Consider the following 20424-nt stretch of genomic DNA (forward strand, 5'->3'; position numbering starts at 1 on the left):
AGCGATCATCCTTTCAGTGCCAATGCTTTAAAACTTTTATTTTATTAATATAAGCCAGTAAAAAGCCATAGATCAGCTACAACTTATTCCAATAGTTTGAATCACCTCATAGTTGAACTTTATCATTTACAGTAGCCTACATGTTTTAAAAAACGCATAGATTTTATCATCCGCTTTCATTCCACATATCAATATTTGTCCTCCATCATATCACAATCCCTTTTTTTTGTCTGATTACATAATGCTGTGTCAACTCTGATCCCTGGTGTGGTAGGGGGTGAACAGTATGTTCCAGGTGTTCCTGACCGGCAACAATTCGGAATATTTTACCATCTCCCCCACGGCTGTGCAAGGGCGTGCCGACATCAGAATGAGGGTTGCAATGCCGCTAGACTACGAGCGCATCCGCAGCTACAGTTTTTCCGTAAGTTTTGAATAGAATAACAGTATACGTGTGTTAAGTTTACCGGGGAAAACACGTCGCTGGTTTGTCTCCAAACTTTGCAACTTTGAAAGGAAACAAGAAGGAGGTGTGGAGGATGGTCTCCTAAAAACGGTTCAGGAGGTTCAATGTAAGAATTCCTTTGATGACTGAACACAAAGCAAGTTTGTCCTGTCTTTCAAACTCCAAATTACCTTGATCTACACAAGAGCCATTTCCAAGAAACGAGGAGGTTTAAAAAAAAGGGATGCCGTTATTTGTTTGCTAGCCAGGTTTCGCGAGTATGAAATATCCACTCCACCACACTGAAGACATATTTGAACACCAAAATTAAGAAACTAAAGTTATTTACAGCAACTTTTGGGAACTTAAAGTATATCTCATTGACTGGTCAGGTTCAATTTGAAAGATTTAAATGATTGGTGTAAACACCCTCTTTATGTCCTTCTTTCCAGCTCTACGCCAATGAGTCCATGTCTGACCATGTGGGATTCGCCCGCATTTTTATTGACCTTATCAATGAGAACGATAACAGACCCATATTCAGCAAATCTGTCTACAATATCAGCCTCCCTGAAAATACACCCAGCGGTACGTCACTGCTTCGAATCCTGGTGAGTGTTCAAGGACCGCACAACCCCATGAATGTTGAAATGGCAAATAGTCATCTTATGTCCTTCTCAGTAAGTGGTTTCTTCCTCACATGATTTGTATGCCTTACTTTTTTAACATTGGAGAACTCCATTGGATGGGTGTTGGGCTGGAAAAAAACCAAAGCATGACACACACCATGAATGTACCAAGTCTGTATGTGAGCCAAATACACAATATCATAATAAGTATTACATGGAGTTAAAAAAAAGAACATGATTCGTATTATTGTAACAAAAAAATGATATTATTATTCATTGGCAGTCAAACCAACCAGCTACACCTACATTCCACTTGATTCAAGAGCACAACCCACTGTGTGAAAATCAATAGTGTTTATAGACTGGTGCTCATGAAATGGAGATTGCAGGGCAATCTAATACCCGATAAGTCTGGCTGATGTTGGCCTTGTGCAGCCTGCCTGAGAATATGGAGTACTGCTGGTAATGAGAGAGCAGGTTGCAAAGAGAAAAAGGTCTGTACGGCATATTCACCTCCAGATGAGTTTGTTCATTGTCTGAGGGGCTGGAATACACGTGCACACTCTATGCCACCGAAGACACAATACAAACATTAAACAGATGTTGCCCACTCATAGCGAGCTGTTGAATGGAAATATACGACACTCATACACACAGACACAATGCTACTACACACACTATCTCCTTCAACTCCCTCAAAGTCAACACATGGCTAAAATGAGACAGTGTCATTGTAGGCTTTGCTCTATTAGTTAGCCCGCATGATTACAATCTAGTGTGTAGGTGTGTGTGTGTGTGTGTGTGTTTGTCCAGTAATGTGTTTGCACAGATTTGTTTACCAATGTGAGTCTGTCATAATTTAGTTCATTAGTAATTTAGACAGTGAGTTACAACGTTTGTGATGCAATGAATGCAGCGGGCAGTTTATTTTCATGCTGCCGTCTGATTAAACAAGTAAGTGGTCACCCCCTATGTCTTTGTGGTGGTCATGAGCGATTATTTGAAGTTGGGGTAGGATTTTTATCCATCCATCCATTTTCTGTACTTGTAATGTCGCTGAACCGATACGAGTATCAGCCATTTGGGTAATATATCGACTTGAACTACTTGTATATTTACTTTACTTCAACTTGAATATATGATGATGAAATATAACATGGAATATTTACATGTTTAATAGCCACTTCTCTGACATTAATAAAAAAAGAAATAATGGATGAATATGATCGCCAGTCATTCAACTCACTGGGGCTTTTGCTCAAACAATTGCTAACTTGTTTCCACTGCAATAAACAGGTTTTTAGTGCATATGTGTTTGCTTTTGGGCTCACACATATGCACTGTGGACAGAACGACTCCCGACTGAACAATGTTGTGCTTGCTGTAATCTCTGATTTTGCGATGAATGACGTCATTGATAGCTGGTGCAAATTCTGACATTGCAGACACAGATTTAAAAAGAAATAAATAAATCAAAAAATAAAAAATATGTTATATAGGGCTCCAGCTAACAACTTTGTTTGTTATTAGCATCACCTTCATAAAAAATGTTTGCTTGATAAGAAACAACAGCCACACAAAGAAAGGCACTACTATCATTTTTAAAATGTTTTGTGAACAGTGTGATGAGGTAGAGAGAGTGGTCTGGAAATACTAGTCAAACAGCACATGAGTGAAAAAACATGCTCATGTAAAATATATACATCTCTTTTTATTGTTCCTTTTAATTAATTTTTTTTTTTTTGACTCGCCACCACTGGCAAAACTGGAAAACCTAAATTAAAAAGTCAAAGCTGAACAAATGAGTCCTTGAAAATGAAATTGTTTTCATAGAAGTGATAAAAATAATAAAATAATTTGACAAACAGTTTGATTTATATTATTTGTTATTACAAGTCGAGTATACTCTAATCTAGTGGTGGGCAAACTATGGCCCGTGGGCCACATGCGGCCCGTTAAACGTTTTATCCGGCCCGCCAAACTTTAAAAAAATTAAATGAATAAACCTTGTTAATGTTTTATTTTCTAAATACTCTGGTGTGTCAAACACAGAGATTTTGTTGTAATGTTTTTATTCATTTTCATTTCAAATTAAATGTATTTTTTTTTCCGCGATGAGGTGAGGTCACCAAAACACTCCATCCATCTGCTCCTGGTCCGGCCCCTCTGTCAAATTTTAGAACTAGAACTATGTGGCCCGCCAATCAAAAAGTTTGCCCACCCGTGCTGAGTCTAATCTCTCATACTATCCTCTCAAATAAACCTCATGTTAATAAAAGTGTATTGTCGGCATCCATTATGTAACTTTGTAATGTCCCAGTCATCGTCCTCCATGGCTTCATTCTCTCTACTCGTCCATATGTGTCGAGAAACTCAAAGGCGTCAAATGTCTGCGAGGAGCAGAAGAAGGTCACCAGATAATTTTTATTTGAAAAAAAACAATGATGGCTCTCTCATTTTAATGGCTGCATGTCCAGGCATATAATACCTACACAATGACTTACTGCCAAACTAAATGGCCTATCATTGCAATATACCTTGAAGTGGGTGTAATGTTTGCAATTGTGTTTTTTTTTATTTTGTTTTACCTGCGCTAGAAACATATTTTCCTCTGCCTCAAACCATTCTAAAAACTATGAAGCAAACAATTAATGATAAAGCTCTCTTATGAGTCTTGTCTGGGATGCATGATCAGTGGTCCAAGATGTCCTTTTTTTAACATAACTAAGTTGGTGCATGACTTTATAAAATAGCTAAAAATGCAAATCCTCTCTCATAGCTGAGATTACGTACTCTTCTGAAACTTATCGCACTTGCACTCTCATGCTTATATGGTGTGTCATCTGTCGTCTAACTGTAGTACTTGAGCATGGATTAGGTTTGAATTGGTAAAGATAGTGAAGCATTTTTCAAACTAAGAATTCAAATGAAAAGTGGACTTAGGTAAGTGTCACATGCTACAAGATTGCTCTTTTTACCTCACAGTGAATGTTATTATTGTCAAGAAGTGCTTGCTGTTTGCATTTCTCTAGCTGAGAACCGTCCCAGTGGCGTGCAAAGAGAAGACTCTAGATCGGGTGGAGTCTGGCTAATGTTTATACAATGCTTTATACCTATGCTAATTGGAATTATGCATGTTGTTGCCAGCTCTTCTCAAAAGTGCCCAACAAGCAATCTGATAATGTGGCTGAAAGGCTGGTTTTAGGTTAATATTCATTGCTCATCTGATCAGAGCTGATGTACAGAGGGAGCTGATGCATTTTGTAGTGCCCACTCCTGCATCCCCGTGGACACTTATACCCAACACATAAGTACACACACAAACACAGCTGTTTAATATTTATGCTTTGCAGTGTTACTTATCAGTATAAATATTTATTGTGATTTACTCTTTTGTCTCCATCCCTTCCTCTCTCACTTCATTTCTTTTTTATTTTTTTTAACACTCTTGAGACTTTAGACATTAGCGGCTGCTAATGTTACTAGAAATCGTGCTTTTGCAGTGGATGGTTACAGAGAGTATGTCTCCTCTATCATTTACATTGCTTTGCGATTAGAATGCGAGTGCTTTTTGACTGTTTTGGGCTCTTTGTGTGTCACCACGGTTTACAAACTTTTAGTTTTCACTTTAGCAGCTTCTCAACCACATGCATAGCTGTTGCCTCTCTTCAATGCAGTCTGGTTGGTCCAGGCACATGCATGTTGGTCTGAAAGTTTCACATTACTTAGTGACTTGCTATGTGCATCTGGACAAGTTTCAAGTTAATTGTTTTTTTTTTATGGTGTACAATCACACCTCAGTGTCCCAATGCATTCAACAATGTTAAAATCAATAAACAATCAATCAAAACGAGTAGACATGGACACAAATAGCCGAACACCAAATAGCAAGACAAGATGTAATGAACAGAAAATGCACACTGAAGTAGATGATGCAATGTGTAAAGAATGAAACAGAATATATGATTAACAACTTAACTTAACTTGAGGTCAGCCTAATTCATTGAGATCATTATGCAAAGTCAAATTGCTTTGTGAAGAGAAGCATTTGGAATCCAGTTTTGAAAAGCTGAATCCTCCATGGGTTAGGTCATTATTATGTGGTGCCTGATAGTGTCAATTATAAAATAACAGTCCGCTTGGCTGTTGCATCTTAAGCGACTGCAAATTAATTCAATTATTAAATCGATCCCTTACCATAACTGTTTTCATTTTTTCTGGGAAGTCGAGATTTTAGCATTTAAGGTCGCAAACATTCTTCCATATGAAACACCTCCAAGCTAGCATTTATTAACTTTGCTTGATGCTCTGGGGTATGGACACCCTGGAAGAGCGTCAAATAATTCCCACATGCTGGAAGCAGACCGTTATCTAAAATGTTTTCACAGAATGAATCCTTGACTGATGCTCATTGGTTGGTTGGGTGGATGGTTGGTTGAGAGACGTGCGCTATGACTTCTGCCAAGACAGAGTACCAGTGAGAGATTTACTCATACCAATGGCAAGACTGATTTCCAATAGTAATATGCTAAGTAAGGTAAGCGGATAGATCGAAAAATAGTCTAATATCATATGAATTTGTCTCCATTTCATTTGTTATAACGCGCTGCCAGGCATGAATCCAGTAATTTCCAGATCAATTGGATGATGTGCGGTTTAATCATGTCACTAAATGGCACATTTCCGTTAAAAGAACATCCCTGCCCTAGTTATGGCTGCATTTTAACATGTCTATTGTGACTGTGTCATGTCTTGACGTCAGCTATGCTCCCTCATCATTCAACGATACTGCTGCTACCACTTTGTGCCTTTTATTCAGTGTGTGTCTTCAGTGTAGTCACAACTCTCTAATCTCATTCCTTCATCATTGAGGACAGAGGCAGAAAGAGAGGGGGAGGATGAAGGCCTTTCAGCAACACGGAGCTGCCAGCTGCTTTAAGCCTTTTCACTGGCAGCTCAAACTGGATCTCCAGTTTGTGCGTCCAATACAGTCCCCCCCACCTTTTCTTTGTGCCTCTTTTCTTCTCTTCTGAGTTAAAGGCTATTTTTTACCACTTCACATGTGCTTGGAATAATTATAGCTTTCTAAACTTAACAGTGGACATTTTCCCACTGCCACTGTGTCATGTGAACACATAAGCAAAGCAATGATAACATCTCGCGGCGCGACAGTCTCAGTCAAAACTGAGCTTTATTAACGCAGAATTTTAGGTTAAAACTCTGGGTGTTCTATTCTGTTACATAAAATACCAACATCTTTATTATTACCTTCAGGATAAAATGTATGCTAAAATAAAATGCATTAACCCCCCCCCAAAAATATAATGGCTTCTTATCTGGTTTGAAATATTATTATCTATTTTTATATATTTTGTCACAATCTCAATTTTGGACTTGTGATCTTTAACCAAATTAGTATTTCTCAGTATTTGTGACAGTATGCATTCCTGATCTTGCAAATATTTGTTTCGGATTGTAGTCTTAATCTGTGAGGATGGTTGTATTGCCTTTGCATACAGACTGAGGTTTATGGATTGTCATGTTTCCCAACACTTACACGACATTTATTTTACATCTCATATCATATCACCAAACAAAAATGTCACAAATGTATATATACTGAAATAATGATGAGTTTATCTCAATTTATTGACCAGTGTACTTATTCAGTGTTACGTGTAGACCTGTTTATTTAAACAAAAGGCTATTCTTCGGTTGTATTAATGAAAACTGGAGGATAAACCAGTTAATTGTACCTTCTGTCAGCCTATTCGTATTTTGGATTCGTCTCCCTCAATTTAATAATTTAAATAACGATATGAAATAATTCTCAACTAAAATATAGCAAAAGTTTAAAAGTAACAGTTTCAAGATCAGAGTCCAACAGCAAGTTCGGGACCTGGATGAGACGGAGAGCTTCATATCTCTTTGTCTCCACAAGCGTTTCCCTGGGATTGGTGCGAACAAATACACTTTATACGTTAATTTTGCTCTACACACCTTTTGTAATGAAGAAAATGGTGTCTTTTAGTGCCATGGGAACAGTCATCTTCTTTTAGTGGGCTGTAGTATTGCAGAATCACACAGGACACATCTTATGTTATGTTCCTTTTGTTATGAGTGTTTTTTTATATGTGCTTTCTGAAAATACATAGGTCGTATGTAATAATAAATAAATAAATAATTTGTCCTTTATTAGTCCCACAATGGGGAAATTCGAGATTCGAACCCAGGCCTCCTGGGGAGACTGGGTCCTGAACGCGGCGCCTTAGACCACTCGGCCATCCTGGCAGCCAAAATATTGCCTTTATTAGTCCCACAATGAGGAAATTCGAGATTCGAACCCAGGCCTCCTGGGGAGACTGGGTCCTGAACGCGGCGCCTTAGACCACTCGGCCATCCTGGCAGCCAAATCGAGATTCGAACCCAGGCCTCCTGGGGAGACTGGGTCCTGAACGCGGCGCCTTAGACCACTCGGCCATCCTGTATCCTAGTATCAGTGAAGAATACATCGCCTTGTCAATAATGAAGAAAAGAGAGCTGGGGATGCTAGCGACAGAGCTAAGGGGTCAAAGTTGAGGGACAAAACCTTGTCAGCCTAATCATCTGTTTAAGTTGGTTTCAAGAACTGGAGATTTTAACTGTGGTGGGTGGTTTGTGCATGTATCTTTTCTCAGGAATTGTTTTAAGACAAACGTCATCACACACACACACACACAGTCGGACACACGTTTTGTGCACCCACACTCATTCCGACTAGGCATATACAGTACATGATCAGTGCCGCCATTATCATGCGTGTGAACGCACACTTACACACATACGCAGGTCCTCATATCGTGTGAGACGGACACACATACTACAAGAGCGTTTGCCTGCTGGCCTCCCCTCTCTGATGGAAAGAAACACATCATTTAACCAAACTGGTCAACTGAAAACTAATTTCTCTTTTGTAGTTAGTGCCTGAGGCCCTGTGGGGTTTTTTAGAGTTTATATTGGCAATCAGCAGCTCACTGACTTTTTGTGCACCGCCTCCTGAACAACTTTTTTGAAAAAGAATGCTGACTATAAAACTTCATTGCAGTAGGTAATTTAACCATTTAACATTTGCAGTACATTCACATGCAAAGTACAGTATAAGTACTAGTCTTCTTATCCTACTACCCTGAATTCTTATTTTGGAATGTAACTTGCTTTACTCTCAACATAATATGCAGCATACCAGTCTAGAAATGGAGATTTGTCCTACAATGATTTCTTTACTTATTCAAGGATTGTTTTCACAGCAATTGTTCATAACACTGCATAACACATTATAATATTATGATAATTTTTCAAGTTGAACATAATCCTATATTGTGTTTAAAGAAAAAGAACAAATGTATAACCCATCTAATGTATGTAATGAAAAACTGCAAGCGATATAGATAATGAATGGCTGGATCAACACTATTAGACACTTTGGGCTCTATTTACGTGCCTAACCCAAAGCGTGGTCTAATTGTGTGCATGGTTGGAGTTTTCTTTTATTTAGTATTTTCTCAGATGAGGGCAGTTACAAATGGGTGTGTGCACCGTTGTTGGTGTGAACTGCCGAATAGCTTCCCGGCCAATGGAAGTGGCTCCTCTAACTCCCTTTGCGCATTAGAGGCTCTGAAAGAGAAATACACTAGCTGCAAAGTACATTTCTAAGCAACTGCATGCAAACCTCCTTGGGTGAATGATGTAAAGTTGGCAATCGAAGATCACTGCTGTGAAGTGGTAATTTAAAACTCACCTTCCTATCCAATCATTCATGTACATTTATGAAACTGTATTGGAAATGGAGCCCTTTGAGCCCTATTTTCATAGCCAGGTGTCCCTGCGCCCTGTGTAAAAACGGGCCCATCTTCATTTTGGTGCTGGGGCAAGTCTTTTTGGGGCCATGACATGCCTCACTGAAAATCAATTCATTGAATGAGTTATAATCATTATCGTCACCAATTGTATTGCATAAGTGCAACAGTGTCATATACGGACCTCAGCGAGTCTATTCTTGAATCGGCAATGTCAAGCCCAAACACCCCCTCACACCCATTTCTACCTGTCTAGCAAAATATCACAAGAAAGAAAAGGCTTTGCGGTAGTTTGAAGAAGGATGGTCATGAAAAATTGGCACTTATTTAAACATTTTAATGATTTAGGTTGTTTTTTTTATGTGTAACCTGTGAGATGTTAGTCTTTCGTTTTAATTATAGCAGCTAAAAGCGTATTTGAACTCAAAATGAATACAACAAAAATGTATATGAAGACAGTAAGATTTAAAAGCCATTTTATAGGATTTAAAATAGCCACAAATCTAAAAAGAAATGTAAAGGCAGATAATCAAAGTTGCTTAAATGCTTTTTAACGTTTCATGTTTGAACCGGCACATAACTGTCATTTGTCTATTGTTGTTTCTGAACTATTGGTTGATGATTCACCACCTATTTTTTTTTTTATTCCTTGTTGAAAGAGATTTTAATCTCTAGTCGAACAATAAGAAATAGTTGCATTATACGCAGTCGTTAAGTAAAGTTGTCGTAGAAACAGTTTTTACAACCTCTATCAAAAAAAAAGGGCTCCTATGCATCTAAAGTTGAAAGTCTTTGCCTTGCAGTTGGCAAAGTGACTTGTCCACACTGTCATGCTGATTGTTCAGAGGATGGGAGCTAATGACTGATGGGAGGGAACGAAGAGATGGCTATCGCCTTTACTTCTTAACCTCGCACTCATCTCTTGCTCTTGCTCCCTCGCTCTCTCTCCGACTCTGTCGCTAAAGCGAGAGGGGCACTATAGCTCCCCAGAGGAGCTTCTGTCGCCGCCTCGATAGCTGTCACGCTAACACCCCCACTGCTATCATTGGAGCACTTATGGGCCTGTCACTCACCTGGGAGAGAGGGAGCAAAAGAGAGACAGAAGCATCAAGGGGAAAGAGTGTGCAGAGGCGATATATAGACGGAGTGCATGGGGAGAATGGAGTGAGGCGGAGTGGAGGATGCAATACGGAGAGAGGGGGTGAAGACAGGAGGAGTGGGGGAAAGATAACGGAGGAGTGGGAGAAGGAGGGAGGAATAGAAATTCCAAAATAAAGAGGAAGAGAAGGCGATGAGTTGCATTTAAGGATGAGCTCTTTGAGACACAGCAGATGAAACCTCAGAGGTTAATAAAAGAACCTGAGTGGAGTTGCAAAGGCTCCGTATGTATTTGGTGTCGCTCTTTGAAAGTTTGTAGTGTTTGCTTCAATGCTGTGGATAAAAAAGGGATTTGGACATTCAAAAGAAATATTGATTTGCCCTCTGATGGAAACGTCTGAATTTACAGCGAGGTGACTTTTTTCCCATTTATTTATTCATTTATTTATCTATGCATTTATTTTACATGCAGATGCTAGCTACAGCCTTTGAACTATTTCTAGGACTGTGATACCAAGTTTGACCCTGAATACAACTTTTCTCACATGAATGTCGGGGTCATTGAGAATCATTACAGCGACTCCGCACAATTACATTTTTATGCTGGATGTCCGTTGTGCTGCAACCTACCCACATATTTGGGTTTGTGACAGCGATAGTGATTTCAAATTTAAGTTTATTTTAATCTCTGACTGGTTGGCAACCTGCACAGCGTTTCCCCTGCCTCTTGCCCAAAGTCAGCTGGTAAAGGCTCCAGCACACCTGCGACCTTAGTGAGGATAAGCGATATCGAAGACGGATGGATGCATTTTTTATTATTCTACTTTACTTTGCCCTAAACTCAGTTGGGAACTTTTTTTACTATCAACGGCCATTTTTTTATTTTTTTTAATCCCCTCTGAGGGTCATAGCCTATATTAAAAAATATTTGACAAAAATTCTGCAACGATCAAACATAGGTTCATTATTACATATTATGAACTATTGCTGGTTAAATATTTTATTTTATTGTTTTTTGGAAAAGTTTCTCTGGGGTTTTATTTTGTTATTTATGCGCTCACAGGCCATATACACCGTAGCCTCGAGGCTGTAGGGTCTCCATCTTTTTTTTGCTCTAAAATTATGGCAAAATAAAGCATGTCTGTAGAATATCTGCACCATATCCATCATAGTGTGTGTGGCGTCTGTTGACTCCCAATTGTGCTGGATCCCACAAGTAAATTATTTAGACCGAAAAGGTCTAGTTATAAACCAAGTATAAACTAAATACAAAACCTAGTTTGACTTTGTGGATCTTCAGCCACTGTTTTATTCCAAAAAATGTATTGCCTGTTGACAGTCACAATGGTTCTTCCAACTGTTTTCTTTTTTATCCAGGCTACGGATGGGGACCTAGGCACATTTGGTATTGTGCGTTACTACTTCAGCGATGAACCAGACCAGTAAGATTCACCTACAAATATACTTCACTCCATCATCTTTTTTTTAATCATGCTATGGCAGAGGAAATTTGAGGCGGGGGGATCTTCTCTTCTCGTGTGAGCATTTTTGAAATGCCGCAAATCTTTATTGCTATGTACAGTAACTATTCAGCAGAGCTTCGGATTGAGCCATGGGCTGACTTGGAGCCAGTCACAAGAAGCAGCCATGAACGATCGCGTATGATATAATTTCTTGGAACTCTTTGCGTGTGTCTGGGTCATTTCAGTGCACTGTGACAATTGGTGTTGGCTGGCCTTTTCAGAGCAGATGTCAGGATGTGCTGTCCCAACTGTTACATGGGATATTATATCTAAATGGCAACCACTCCAGATGAGTTAAATCAAACAAAACATGGCTTATATGCGATAACTTGCTTTGCCAAATGATCTTTGGTAAATATCATCAGAGTACCCCAAAACACAAATCCCCTCTACACCTGTTGCCAATGCACTATCACTGTGAGTGAATATTGAATTTAGTGCCTGCTATTTGGAATCTCGGGAAGAGACCGCCATCTTAGTGGATCATAGGCAATATGGGCGCATGGAATATTGGAAGGAACGATGAACAATTTAACATACACTTTTTGGTAAATGAATAAATAAATGAATAAAAATATAAACCAGCTGAGGCCATCAGGCCAATTATTTGTCTTCTCTTGCAGGTTTTCCCTTGATGCAGTGACAGGCTGGGTGATTCTGAAGGCCAGTTTGGATTATGAGTTGATGCGCCGCTTCACACTGACTGTGTTGTCGAGGGACGGAGGTGGGGAAGAGACCACCGGGCGAATCCGAGTCAACGTGTTAGACGTAAACGACAACGCGCCACTCTTCCAGAAGGAGGCGTACGTAGGCTCGTTGAGAGAGAACGAACAGGCTGTCCAACCAGTGGCCCGAGTCAGGGTAAGGGGTTATTAATTATTAATGTTGAATAAATGAAGGACGGCGATTTAGCAGTAACCCATAGTATGGGTCAGCTGATACTTTATTGATATAGAAAAAAATTCAGATAGCAATATATTCACAATTTAAGTTTTCATTCGCCAAGTCTCTTGTTTTCCTCTGTGTTGTATAATCGTGTCGTTCTGTGCTCATGTGCACTGTATCCGAGAAGATCAGGCTGACCTGGTGTGTTGGCTATTCGTCACTGCCAAACAAAAGCCAGAGGTGCACAGGCACAATGGTAACTAATGGCTCAGCACTTCCTTTGATTGTGCCCTCAAGAAATCCCATTACATGGCTTGTAAGGGAGCATCCAGCGATGGCTTTCCCTTCCACAGTGCACAGTGGCGGCCTGTGTTTACACTGCAGGACTTCAAGCGATTACTTGGTTCAACGCCTGGCTCACTGGGTTTGATTAGCCTAAGCGAATCTTAAATGCTTCTGATATTAATACAAAGTAGGCTGCCTTAATGGGGAAACTGGGAAACCACATGTCACCAAATGCTGGGTCAGCAACTTGCCCTTAAACAGACCCCATCTACTCGACTAGGGGTGGCCTACTTGATAAGCATAAAGAACCACAACATCCCTCCTGAAAGTTTTGTCGAAATTGATTGGTCGTAAAATTGCCAGACGTAGACAGAAGGAGGTAATGTTTTACACAGACAGACTTTGCTGTTGTTTCCTACGAAGGGTTTTGTTTCCTCTGGTTGTCCTTGTTAAAATGGATTGAAATCATAGAGCAAGCTCATGCATGTAAGCAGAACATTTGACAACTTGCCCAACAGAATGACGCCAGTGATGTCCCGTACACTGGAAACATCTGGAAGTCCAGCCAACAACAAAATAATGAGGGTGTGCTATCGTTGTTCTTAATGTTGGGGATTAGCCCTGGAAAGATTTCATTTGGCCAGCTTTTCGCTGAGTTGCTGTTTTGATATCCTGGGACTAATAGCTGGAACCAGCATAAATGTTGACAATGGCATGCTGGCACTGATTGTTTTTTTTTCCTGCACTCATTTTTTTCCATTCTCTAAAAATGTATAACTATAGATTTCTTCTGCACCTTCTCTTGCCCGCAGGCAACAGATGAGGATTCTCCTCCCAACAACTTCATCACATATACCATCATTTCCGCTTCAGCTTTTCCTGGGTACTTCAGTATCATCATGGTGGAAGGTTACGCAGGTGTGCTTAGCACTGACAACATGAGGCCACGTTCAAACATACAATATACAGCAGGCTATAATTAAGACATTCATAATCAAGCTGGGTGTGTGCTACATTTCCGAGTTCCAAAAAATCTCAATTGGATCAACAATTTACAATTCTACGCTATCCAACTTCATATGGACAAGGTTTTTGCAGGCTCTTTGTCTAATTGAACATAACTGCAACAGCCAAAAAGGAATGCTTGGATGAGTTTGGTATGGGAGGAACTTAAGTTTTCGAAAATAAAAGTGCATGGATGGATCAATGGGACACATTCCCTTTCGACATAATGGTGTAGAAAGTCTTCAACAATATGGAAAACCTTACCTTCTCTTACGCTCTCCCTTCATCAGTGATCAGTGTAACCAGGCCGCTGGACTACGAAAAGGTTCCGAGCGGAACGATACATCTGACAGTGATGGCCAAAGACGGAGGAAACCCCGCCCTCAACAGTACTGTTGCTGTCACAGTGGAGGTTATTGTAAGTATAGCAAAACACACACGCACACACATACCATGTGTGCTGTGTAAAACAAGTAAAGAAATGAGAGAAGAAATCCTTAATGGCATTTTGTTCAAATGTCAAAGAAATTGGTTCAAATAAAGTTGAGAACTTAAATTGTAATTAAAAAAAAGCACTGTTAAACTTTAAAACCAATGAGTTGTGTTGTGAGTATTGAACTGCTAAAAAGTATACTGGATGAGAAAAATCCTGGACCATCTTATGCCAACTGACCTTGAGAAAATGCTGGTGCACAACCTGAATTAGTTGCCAACCAATTATCGATAACAACCATTCACTCTCACCTTTCTGTGTGAGTTTGTATGTTTCGTTTCCACACTTTCTTTAACAACTTGCATGTTTGGTCAACTAAAGACTGTAAAATTTTTCATAGTTCTGAATGTGAACGTGGATGATTGTCAAAGTCAGCTAGAATAGACTCGTATGTATTCAGTGACCCTGAGCGGGATAAGTAGAAGAACATGGGTGGATTGACAGAGGGTGCAATGAAAAGAATAATAATAATGTTGCCTATTATGGAAATTGCATTGAATTGTGTTAAAAAAATCAATATCATATCTCCTCAAAAAAAGCACAAAAAAAACCCACACCATCTTTCCCTGATGCTGTGTCTTCCCCTCCTGTCGCTACAAGTGCTATCAACACTCCAGAGCTCTCCAGCTGTTTGTTTTGCAGTTTAACATCACTCAAAATACAATGTGTGAAACGCTTTAAAGTCCACTTAAAGTTAGTTCTACACCACAGTCTCTACCAAATAAACAAACTTGAACATAATTCTATGAATTAAAGTAATGGTACGGATGTATTTCCTGCGATTGAAAACCACAGGATCATTTTTTGCCATATTTGAAGATCCACAATGGAAGCCTACCAACCCATACGTACTGTTCAGCGCAAATCTGACACATTTTTTATCTTTTCAAAGCTGTGCGTGCAGTTCATCATTTGACATAAAAAAAATTGTGCTATATTCTTGGCCCTGGTCAAAAGTGACAGGGAACATAGTAAGTATGCATGGAAAATTAACCGTATTTACCGGTTAAATCGTATATTATAATTTCATAATTGTCTGTTATCTCTGACAATTAATGAACAAAGTTCCTAAATCAAATATAGCAGTGACATGGCCCGAAGTTCAAAAAGCAACTAACGCACAAATGTACGATTTATTGAACAGTAACACAAAAGAAGAGCTGCCGTGTCATTATACTAACTACGGGTAAGTAAACTAGGTGATCCTGGCTCATCAAGGCGAAAACATAGACATATTATCCATAAAAAAAGCAAGTTATGCATTATGGTATAATTATATCATATTGTTGCTTCAATGACAACATATTTTTCACGTTGCATGAGAGTGAGAATACAACGTATCTGATTCACTACTGCTAGATGTTATTATTCTTTATTGAGGACCCTTGATCAAAAGAATAAACAGTATGATGTACACGCACACGGTATTAGATGTCAAAAACAGAATTAATCTTCTGTCAAGCTGCGTTGTGTGTTTTATTTAATCGTGCTGATGTTTCCTAGAGAGTTCTTTTAGATCAGATATAAGCATCCATGTTGCTATCCAGCCAGCACATTATGGGATAAGCAAAGAGAAAATATTTCCACACACGTCCTACATGAGGAAGAAATGCTGTCGGGGGAAATAGTTACTGCAGTACAAAAACCATCAGAGAGATGATCCTAATTCTGTATTCCGCCTTTCTTGCTTCCCTTTCCCTTAGTCAATCTGTCACAACGTTGTGACTCATGAGTAACATGGAGCTCACATAGATAATGTTGCCAATTACTGTTGCAAAAGCATTTCTCTGCAGGTCGAACAGCAAAAAAAAAAAAAAAAAACCTCACTATGCAATGAGATGTTTTCGAGTGAAATCCAATGGAGTACAGATGCAATGCAGATCTCCTGTGGGGAAAGTTAATATGAAGGTTGATGCTGATCCATAATATAGATGTTCCTAACTCTCAAATCTTAATTATCTTCATTTGTTTTTATTTCATGGAATAACTGGATGACGTCCACTGCCATGGTGTGATTTTATTGTTTACCTTGGTGAATGCATTCAGTGCCATTGTGGATTTTACGCGAGGGATAGTGGAGCATTGCCTCGCCGAATCCAACAGATGTTGCTCTGGTGAAAAAAGCGTGTCACTGTTCCCTATAGTGTAGCAATTCAATTGGGTAATGAATCTGTATGACTCAACATATACCGGGCAGCACATGATTGGTTCGCACATATGGCCAACAATTCTGAGGTCAGTTATGGTATAATTTCGTTTTTTCAAGTAATTTCCCGTGTGTTACTTTCTATAAATGGCTGCACAAATTACTGACATGACCAGAAAATAATCTAAGCAATTCTGTTAATCTCCATGTTTTAGCCTGCTTGTGAGAGTGCATTTTCTGATGAATCCTAAATATTTTTCCTTTGTAAATTTTGGTACTTTGCCAGCGAAGGAGAAATATGTTAATCCCAGAGCTGTTGAATGTTGACGACTTTTTTTTCCAACATGAGTGTGCTCTCATTGTTCCCCCCACTGAACAGCTGTTGATGTTTATACCACTTCCAGGATGAAAATGACAACCCACCCGAGTTTAGCAAGCCATCCTACATTGTCAAGATTCCAGAAAACATTAATGCCGGTGAGTAAACCTTTACATTTAGACTTCCTGTCAAGTGCCTTCAATGCACTTCCTGGCCGATACAGCACAATTATAAATCGCATAACGTTGCCTCTGTCTTGTGCTTTAGGGTATGCCGTTTTCAGACGTCCCCCCCCCCTCCCTCCCATCCGCCATTTTTCATTGTCGTCAAGTCTATACTGTTTCATTTGTTTAGATTTTGTGTGTTCAAATAGTCCAAATTCTGGCTATTGACTATTCAAAGCTAAATCACAGGCTGCTATATTCATTTTCATGCATGCATTCAGAGAAGCCTTTTATCCCAGACATTAGATTAGCTTCCACTTGCTAGAGGGAAATGAGATATTTGCCTGTCCCCCATCTCTCTCTCCCTCTCTCGCTCTCGCTCGCTCGCGCGCGCTCTCTCATTCTGAGCTCGAGCTTCACTTTTTTGTGTGTCTCAGAGATGACTTGAAGGAGCACATTTCCAAACAGTTTGGGCCAATACCGAGATTTACAGGACTCCGGCTAAAGCTCTTTGGCCTGAGCTGAGGACCTATGGTTGTGATTGCAAGGCTATGCTCAGAGCCAGCCACATGACCTAGTCTGGATTCTGTTTATTGGTCAGGCCTGTGCCAGTTACCCATTCCAAAAAAGCTAATGGCCTGCAAATCCATAAACCCACTGGTTGCCATACAGTTGAGATGTGCATGAGGCCAATGAATGCAACTTTCTTACTTATCTAAGACGGGGTTAGCCTAGAGCAGGCGTGGGCAAACTACGGCCCGGGGGCCACATGCGACGCGTTAAATGTTTTAATCCGGCCCGTCGAACTTGAAAAAAATTAAATGAATAAACCTTGTTAATGTTTTATTTTCTAAATACTGTGGTGTGTCAAAGACATATTTTGTTCTAATGCTTTTGTTCACTTTCTTTTAAAATTAAATGTTTTTTTTTTCCTCAGATGAGGTGAGGTTACCAAAACACGCCATCCATCTTCTCCTGGTCCGGCCCCTCTGTCAAATTTTAGAATCCATTGTGGCCAGCCAATCAAAAAGTTTGCTCACCACTGGCCTAGAGGCTATCCTTTATCTTTTCTAGATTTTGGATACTGCGCATTTGCTTGTCATAATAATGTCGGGTGTAATTGGAAAAAAAATTGACAAAAAAAAAGTTTTTTTTTTATTCCCAAACTTCCTCAATGGTATACAAAGATCATCTCACTGAGTTTCTTCCGGTATTTTTTTTTCGCCTGTTTTATACAATGGCGTTCCTGCCACCTCTCCACAGGAGCTACAGTGCTGGTCGTCAATGCTACTGATTTGGACGCCTCTCGAGAGTTTGGCCAGGCCTCACTCATCTACTCCCTGGAGGGTTCCTCCCAGTTTCGTCTTAACTCACGCTCTGGTACGTGTGCATGTGAGTGCGCATTAGAACAAACTGGATCCTTTTTTTTTTAGCAGACTGATTATGGATAGCCCAAAGATAACACCGAGCATTCTCTAGTTCATCATCGTTTCTTGTTTAGACCTGTCAGCTGTACATATTTCCATTTGCATCAACTCTCTCCAATTGTTATTTTCACCTTATTATATTTGGATATAACTTGTGGTTGTGGTTCAGGAGAAATCACCACCACAGCCTTGCTGGACCGAGAGCTGAAGTCAGAATACATCCTCATTGTCAGAGCAGTGGACGGAGGGGTTGGCCCGCAACAGAAGACTGGCATTGCCACGGTAATTGCTCTAAGCAGACATGATCATTTCATGTGCACTCCAACAAACTCCAAATTTACTCTCATTACTTTACTTTATGGAACTTTGTCAAAAAAAAAAAAAAAATCTACAGTGCACCAGAGTTGTCCTGAAGCCACTCCTTTAATAATTTGGCTGTGTGCTTCCGGCCGTTGTCCTGCTGAAAGATGAACTGTCATCCCAGTTGGAGGTCGATTCCATTCCGGAGCAGGTTTTCATCCAGGATGTCTCTGTATCTTGCTGCATTCATTTTTTCCATAACCCTGGCTAGTCTCCCCCTTCCTACCACTGAAAAATATCCCAGATGCATTATGCTACCACTATCATGCTTCATCGCAGGATGATTTTGGCCAGGTGACGCGGGGTGCTTGGATTTATGTAAACACAACGCCTGGCATTCAAGCAAAAGATTTCAAACTTTGTCTCTTAAAACCATAGAATGTTGTTTCCTTCATGTGTCCTCCAAGTGTATTTGGGTCAATTCTCCGTGGGCTGACATAAGACTTTGTCAAAAAAGTGACTTGATTGATGGATAGCTGCTGGGGTGGATGTCCCGGCAGTTCTTGGAAGAGGCCTTGTGGTTCTGAACTACTTCTTCGATTTCCAATGGATGCCCATTGATACCTTCAAAACGCCCGTTTGACACCCATACCAAGATCTGTGGCTCAAGACGATCTTTCGTCAGGGATCTATATAAATTTCTGTGGGCTTCATACTTGGTTTGTACTTTTCCCTGCACTGTCAACTGCGGGACATTATATAGAAAGGCGTGTGCCTTTCTAAATACCTCCCCATTGTCCTTTCTCTTTTTTTCTTTATATGTAATACATTGCAAAATTCAGTTTTTTTTTTTTAATTTATTTTTTAATCATCATACCATCAGTACGAGTTGTGTTGTGTAGAAAATGAATTTAATCCATTTCGGAGTTGGGCTGTTAAATAACATAATTAAATTTATTTCCCTCTGTTTTGTTGTTTTCCACATTGTATAGGTGAACATTACCATCCTGGACATTAATGACAATGCCCCCCAGTGGAAAGACGAGCCATACCATGCCAATGTGGTGGAGATGAGTCCAATCAACACGGACGTCATCTCTGTGAGTGTGCCACAACCAATTTGACAACACTGACTAGTGGATATTATAATCGTTAATACGCCAAAAACACCATTCCTGTAAAGAAAACTTGTCTTTATTTTGAGTTGGACTGGCAAAGAGAATTAATCCCATTAGTTTTCCTGCATGTATACACTTCCATCAATTGAGTGTTGAAGCTTTCTCTGCCGTGGTCTCTCCACAGCTGATTATAACTTGACTTAAAGTCTCGAGAAAAAAAAAAAGGAAAAGGGACCCCTATCCATCATTGGCCCCAAGTATCATCATTGCTTTTCTCACCCTTGCCACACCACTGATCATTGACATTGAGCAAATTTGGCCAAACATTAAGTTCCACTCATTGCAAGTACACTGGATACTCACACAGACACGTAAGAAAAAAGTGGTAAAAACACACTATGTCAGTAACGCTATTCATTTGTGCAGGTAAATGTTGTCATTATTAACCAAATAATGGTTATAAACAGACACACCATATTATTATTTGAGTTGTGCGTGTCTCCATAGAAACCCAATCAGACACCATATTCAGAATTACTCTCAACTGAAAATACTGCTACATTTCTCAATCACATATTGTTTTAATATTTCTCTGCTATTATTAAATATTTTTTGTACGTCAAGCAGCAGAATGCAACAGCCATCACGCACCAACATGATCATGTTTGAGTTAGCTATAGTACTGTATTTGTCTTTTATTTAGTACAGGTAAGGTTTTTTTTTAAACAGACAACATTTAAAGACCACAAAGA

At 39.6% G+C, this 20424-nt stretch overlaps 1 protein-coding gene across 2 annotated transcripts in view; it reads left to right on the forward strand.

Annotated features, from left to right (window-relative positions):
- cdh23 (cadherin-related 23) overlaps positions 1-20424 on the forward strand; it is a 161495-nt gene that overhangs the window by 91943 nt on the left and 49128 nt on the right. For both annotated transcript variants that reach the window (XM_088304346.1, XM_088304347.1), the window contains exons 12-21: positions 275-424; positions 898-1056; positions 11385-11449; positions 12154-12391; positions 13513-13618; positions 13996-14123; positions 16749-16821; positions 18091-18207; positions 18424-18536; positions 19547-19654. In XM_088304346.1, the coding sequence (XP_088160472.1) occupies positions 275-424; positions 898-1056; positions 11385-11449; positions 12154-12391; positions 13513-13618; positions 13996-14123; positions 16749-16821; positions 18091-18207; positions 18424-18536; positions 19547-19654 (1257 nt within the window). The remainder of the gene's footprint in view (positions 1-274; positions 425-897; positions 1057-11384; positions 11450-12153; positions 12392-13512; positions 13619-13995; positions 14124-16748; positions 16822-18090; positions 18208-18423; positions 18537-19546; positions 19655-20424) is intronic.

This window comes from Idiotropiscis lumnitzeri, chromosome 9 (genome assembly GCF_059441095.1).
Source record: "Idiotropiscis lumnitzeri isolate Australia: NSW breed Sydney's pygmy pipehorse chromosome 9, RoL_Ilum_1.0, whole genome shotgun sequence".
NCBI classification, from domain to species: Eukaryota; Metazoa; Chordata; class Actinopteri; order Syngnathiformes; family Syngnathidae; genus Idiotropiscis; species Idiotropiscis lumnitzeri.